Genomic DNA, 6456 nt, shown 5'->3' on the forward strand with positions numbered 1-6456 from the left:
CATTTGCTGCTGCTCTCATACCTTCCTCCTCTTTTTGGCTAGAACAAATTGTGTCATTATACCTCTTTGAAGTGATCCATCCGGATGATTTCCACGAGTGACACATGCTTGTTCCACTCCGATATATCACACACAAAGGGCCGTATACCATGAAGTTCTTGAGTGAGATTCGGTTCTCCTTTTCTTGGCATGGGATCGATTTGGATCCTTTGGGATGGATCTTTGCTGTTCAAGGAAGCTCTCTAAAGTGCACCATCTGGATTTCTTACGATCTCCATAGGTGACACATACCTTTTTTTCCTTCTTAAGAAAGTTGGTTCATTCTCATTCAGATCGTTGTTAAGTTCCTCTTCAACATCATTGTAGTGATAATGGTCGCCTAGAAGAGCCATTTTCATCCTTCTCATGGAGTACTCTAACCAAATCATTTGTCACCACTCCATCACATCATTCATAGAGAGTTTTACACCACGAAGTTCTTGAATGAGATGTAGTTGCTTTCTTGTTCCCGGCATGTGATCTTCTCGAGAACCATTTAGCTTGTACCGGATGATCGAGCATGGTCGTTTGCTATTGCTCGGGGAACCCTTTTCTTTTTTTTGTCGAAAACAGATTGTGTCCTTATAACTCTTTGAAGTAAACCATTTGGACTTACTCTCTTAACTGAACCATTTGGATTTCTTAAGATTTCCACAGTTGACATAACCTTTTTTCAGTCCGGCATGTTATACAACGAGTGTCATACACCACGAAGTTCAACTTGTAAATTTAAAGCCTTTGTCTTTGCTTTTGTGTTGATAGCCTTAACCACCGGCCAAATGTGGGTGCCTCACCAATTGCATCCTTCTTCCACTGCGGCATGTGTCGTTACAAATCTGACGTGAACCATATGGATATCTTACGATTTCCACAGCTTCTTCCAAGGATGGAACCAAGAATGGCCCTTTGCTATTGCTCTCGGACCTCTCTCCTCTTTTTTGCTAAGACAGATTGTGCCATTACAACTCTCTGAAGTGAACCATCTGAAGAAGAATATGAGAATTAGCACACAGATGCACAAAAGCATGTGACAATTTGACAAAAATAGTATATATATATATATATATATATATATAGAGAGAGAGAGAGAGAGAGAGAGAGAGAGAGAATTAGCGGATTAGCACAAAACTTTCTAAATGTTGAAATCATGGCCTATAGCCTAATGTTGTTGTATTGAGTGCTTTTATTCATTAGCTTAAGGTTAACTTCTTCACTTCTCTCTTGCAGTTTGGTAGACCGATACCTTCAATTCGTGTATGAAGCTTCATCTAGAAATATTAGCACACAACAAAATCAAAGTCTCTTGATATATTCAGTAAGCAAACCCGCCTCCAACAGTAGAAGCTTCAACCCCGTTTCTAACAGAAAGAAGGATGCGTCTTTCCGCAATTAATTTAACAAGGGAGAATGACGCCACCTCCCCCCGCACGCTCGTCATCGGTACACTCGTCATAATCGTTCGTGCGGTGTTTGATCAATGATCACTCACAGTTAAAAATGTGCATGAGCATGTTACATTTATGTCTTTTAATGGAAATATTTACATGAAGCAGTTTCTACCACTTTTCTCTTGCTTATGAGGAAACAAGAGAGCAAAGATCAAGCCCGTCCTATACACAAGAAGTTTTGGACAAATTCTCACAATAATTCCCACATTGTGACTTACCTCAACATCATGAGCTTCTGCGAGGGAGGCATCACATACCTAACTAGGTATGATTGGGGGCAGGGGACCGCCGGCCCGGTGGAGCAGAAGCTCATGATGTTATTCATTGTATGAAAAACACTAGAAAAGACTCCGTTTTCCTACATGAGAAAATTTTCTATATCTTCTTGTGATAGAGAGCACAACACTATTTCAACCTCGTGCCAATCGATATTTTTTCATAGGTACATTATCTCCTTCTATCTGCATCTTTTAAATCTTCCATTATTGAAGTGTTCTATGCCAGTGCATTTACATGTAAGTTGTAACGCCTACTTTGAAAGAACTTCATAAAATTTTGAGTAGATACAATGTATTTCTTTTGATAAGTTTCGTAGGTTATAATGATCTCTCTCTCTCTCTCTCTCTCTCTCTCTCTCTCTCTCTTCTCCCGTGCGCTACTAGTTGTACAAAATGTGTTGTCTTTGTGGGTTCAATCTCTGTATTCTTCATCTCTGTTTGTGGACTCAGAAAAAGGTAGGATAGGAACCCAATATTGCTGTGTCCCATGATTAAACACCACCTCACAGCCAAGTCCTGACCATGACCATGTCAACTTTACATGCATTTAAATTTAATAGCACTATCATGGACTGGATGGTCCCTTCTTGATGCCCAAAGGAATGTACATAATCTTCAATATTAGGAAACCAGGACACTATCTGTTGAGACTGTGTTTCCACGCAGACATACTCAATATGATGCGTCCCTTCCAGCCCAACAACATCCATCCATTTGCATCATCATGCACAATAAAGTGTTTGTGATAGTGCTTTCTTACATGGGATCTTGACCTATACAGAATAACGGAAGAAACAGGTAGCAATTCAAAGCCTGCTCTTTTTATGCGCGCATCCCATTCCTTGTATGTCTCAGGTCTCTCTACTCTTTCAGCACCCTCACAAGCCACCATGTTTACAATGTCGCGGGCGCAGCACTTTGTTTCCGTCACAAGCCTGTCAGGATCATCACCATAGAGAGTGTCCAGCATGTCAATTATGTTCGAGTAGTGGTTAAGAGCTTCGCGGAAGCGGGTCACAAAGAAGGGTGAATTGCCGGCTGAATTTATCTCTGCTATAAGAAGAAGATGCGGGTTGAGGCTGCGCATGGACATGAGCAGCTTCTGGCGATGTGAAGTGGTCATAGTCGAATCGACACTCTCGTCTGCGTGATGGTAGAGACGTTTAATGCAATTGATTACCAGGACCTCACTTTCCTGAAGATAGAGAGAGGCTGGGTCAATGTTTACCCAATTATCAGAGACAATGGCATGGAATTGGAAGGGCACATCATAAGTCTTTGCATATGCAGCCAGCCGGCGCCCATTCTCCTCTAGCCATTCCAGTGACTTTGGGCCTTGCTTTGAAGAATCTATGCCTGTGATGACAAGCAAAGGAGGGCCCCCTTCACGATCTGCCAAAGCATTTATAAGGCAAGGCCATTGCATTCCATAAGAAATCCCATAATCCAAAATATGCAGCCTCGAAGCGCCCTCTGCTGCCTTCAGAATATTCTGATTTGCAAAAAAATGCACAATCTTCATGTATGGAGACACACGATACCACATCCTGGAGGCCCTTAAGAATGATACTGCAGATGCCCTGTTCTCACAAATAACTCTATACAGGTGCCCTCCTATCCCCCCCATTCGAGCCATTAAAGCGTCACAGAAATAGTGGGCCATGCGCTGCAAGCTATTCCCTTTTACAGAGGCCCCATGAATTTGGTACAATTCTTGTAAAATCTCAGTTGCCTTCTTCATATCTGCCATCCCCACAGCCTGTGCACAGCCCACAAGCAAGTCCCCCCAATTTACAGCATTAGCATTAATATTTTTGACAGCTTGGATGCCTTTCTCTGCCCCTCCTGACGGTCTCTTAGTGTTACCAGCACTAGGCTTTCCAACATACAGATCTTCATAGCCTGCTTTAACTTCAAATTCCTCCAATGATATGTCCATGCTGCTTGGTTTCACCACAAACATGTTATTTAATAATGCCTGCCGCTCCTGATCCTGCCCTTTCCCACCATTGTTGAAGCTAAAGTTACTCACATGAGCTGTCTCCAAAGAACCATTATAAGAATAATTCTGTGCTATTTCCTGATTTGCAGGTAAAGTTCCCACTTTCTCCTGCTCCAAACTTACATCAAAGATGCCATAAGCAAAAAGAGAGTCACTTGCTACCTTCAAGACATGGCTCTCCCTGGTCAAGTTGCTGAGCCCATTACATGATTCGAACGTGTAAGCATGCACCTCATCTTGGCTGCTCTTATCTGATGCATGTGACACATGAGAACCAGAGGCATTCTCGTCGATCTTATCAAAAGCAGAAACACCCTCAGAGGAGGTAGAATCGAGTGGCAAATGCTCACGTATGATGTCATGCAAGCTGCTCACAATGGCATTATAAGCTGCTTCGACATCCTCCCTCATGAATGAGACATCGTCGACACCCTGCTCCTCCATCAACACCTCATTGAGGTAGTCAAGGAAGGGATCAACCATAAGAACATCCGAGTCATCTGAGAAATTCGGGCCACTGACCATCTCTAAATCAGAGTGAGTACTTCTCAGATGCTGAAGTGCAGCTTGCATGTCGAGCGACGGAGAAGAGGGCGTGAAAGGGGGATCCAAGTCCTGCTCTTGAACAAGCAGAGAAATAGACGGAGAAGGGGGTGTCAAAGGGGGATCCGTGCCCAGCTCCTGAACAAGCAGAGAAAAGGGCGTGCTGCTGTAATTACCTTCATTAAACTGAGTGTGTGTGAGAGAGAAAGGGGCGGGAGAGCTGAAGGGCTCCATGCATGCGATGTTGCACCTGAAGCTCGTAAACTTATATGCAGATCGAGCTGTTGCACAGTCAAGAGTCCGCTGACTCGGCTCCTCTGCTAAAACGTGTTTCATTGAAACGTATGTGCCTTGACACTTATTATATCTCCAAAAACATCTCGAGTCAGGTTTAGTTTTTAAACATTTGAGGAGTTTTAAAATGAAAATCTCACAAAGTTGGCTTACAAAAAAAAAAAAGGGTGAACGTTCACTATGGCTTACATAAGGTTAAGACCCCAAGAAGAATCTAAGAGGTCTTGAGGTGGCAAGCTTCGCAGAAATTATACAAGAAAGCAAAGTGCTAATTTGGATGCTCGGGCGCACGCAACACTCGGAGGATTGGTCTAGGACTATTTGTGCCTTGTTGTCACAGAGGGTATGCCTAGGATGGGGAAAAATCTTGGCTATCGGCAATTAAAAGTTCAAGAACATGATAATGGACCTTATGAATCAAGGATAAGGGGGCGAGTTGGGATGGTTGTAATTATGGTCCCTGGATGATGTCATGGCTCAACACGAGCATGACAAGTCATTGTAATTCTATGGGTCGCTTAATATAAATCACTCACAATTGTGAGTTTTGCAAAAAAAAGAAAAAAGACCCCAAGAAGAATCTAAGAGGAAAACAAGAAAGTGACTCTAACTTTTTAAAACATTTGTTATCACAATTAAATAATACTAGCTCGTGCGACCCCTCTTCGGTGGGTCTCGCTCTCTCGTACAAATGGTACATGTATGTGTGTGTGTCTATCTTTATACATATCCCATAACACGCATGCTATTTATAAGGTGTGAGAAAAATTTTCTTCTAGAAACGAGCTGACAGAAAATGCCTTTGTCACATAAGTTAATGTTCATTCATGTCGGCCAAGGCAATCCCAAGTATAATGTTTTCTTTTAGCTAGACATACCCTACAATCAATGCACTCTATACGGAAAGGAATCCCGTCGAGAACATCTTGTGCTCTACGAAGTCCATTGCACTTGACATACATGCTGACTAACATGTTGCCTACGAATGAGTTCTTTTCAAGCAACCCACTATCATAAATATCAGGAGAGACACCCTTGCATCGCATCCGCCAAAAACAGCCCAGAGCTTCGTGGCCCTACCCAAGCTGGGCATATCCCGCAAGTGTATGTGATTGCATTCGGAGAGATTCCCTCTCTCTACATCTGTTGAAAACAACCCAGAGCTTCCAAACCCGAACTCTGCTAGACATATCCTGCAATCAATGCACTCTTGCGCTCTGTCCAAGTCCATTGCACTTGCCATACATACTGACTAACATGTTGCCTAAGCATGTGTTCTTTTCAAGCAATCCATTATCATGAATATCAAGAGAGATACTCTCGTTGCACATCTGTCGAAAACAGTCCAAAGCTTCTTGGACCTACCTAAGTTGGGCATATCCCACAAGTGTACATGATTGCATTTGGAGAGATGCCCCTCTCTGCATCTGCTAAATACATCCCAAAACTTCCAGGGTGAAAGCATAGAATGGTGTCTAAATACTTGGTGTCCATGGACACCAAGTATGATGCTATGTATGGCACCATAGCTGGGCTTTTAAGTCAATAATTGTTAAAAGAATACTGGTAAAAGAATATAGGTAAGATAACCGACTTCACGACTCCACTACTCGAATTGAAAGACATGGAGCGGTTAGCACACATGGACACCTCCCTCTCTCTCCCTCTCTCTCTCTCTCTCTCTCTAGATGGCCTCCAATGCCCATCTTCATCTCTCTCTCTCTCTCTTCTACTCTCCTGTTCATAATATGGATGATGGAGACTCCCTTCCTTTCGCTTTGGTTCCAGCTCATACCTCCTCACAAGCAGCAATGGAGCTTCTTGAACTCAACAATGCAACACAAATGGATTT

The 6456-nt window shown here is 42.8% G+C and overlaps 1 protein-coding gene across 1 annotated transcript; it reads right to left on the reverse strand.

Moving 5' to 3' along the window:
• Positions 1-2349: 2349 nt before the first annotated feature.
• LOC147456408 (scarecrow-like protein 11) lies at positions 2350-4656 on the reverse strand. The gene has a single exon (XM_086514897.1). The coding sequence runs from the start codon at positions 4644-4646 to the stop codon at positions 2403-2405; it is 2244 nt and encodes a 747-aa protein (XP_086371023.1). The 5' UTR covers positions 4647-4656; the 3' UTR covers positions 2350-2402.
• Positions 4657-6456: the final 1800 nt, after the last annotated feature.

This window comes from Adiantum capillus-veneris, chromosome 6 (assembly GCF_014529385.1).
Source record: "Adiantum capillus-veneris isolate H3 chromosome 6, ASM1452938v2, whole genome shotgun sequence".
NCBI lineage: Eukaryota > Viridiplantae > Streptophyta > Polypodiopsida > Polypodiales > Pteridaceae > Adiantum > Adiantum capillus-veneris.

What these genes read in the sequence shown, in the direction of transcription:
- LOC147456408 (XM_086514897.1), bottom strand. Translation starts at nt 4,646, where the DNA reads ATGAAACACGTTTTAGCAGAGGAGCCGAGTCAGCGGACTCTTGACTGT.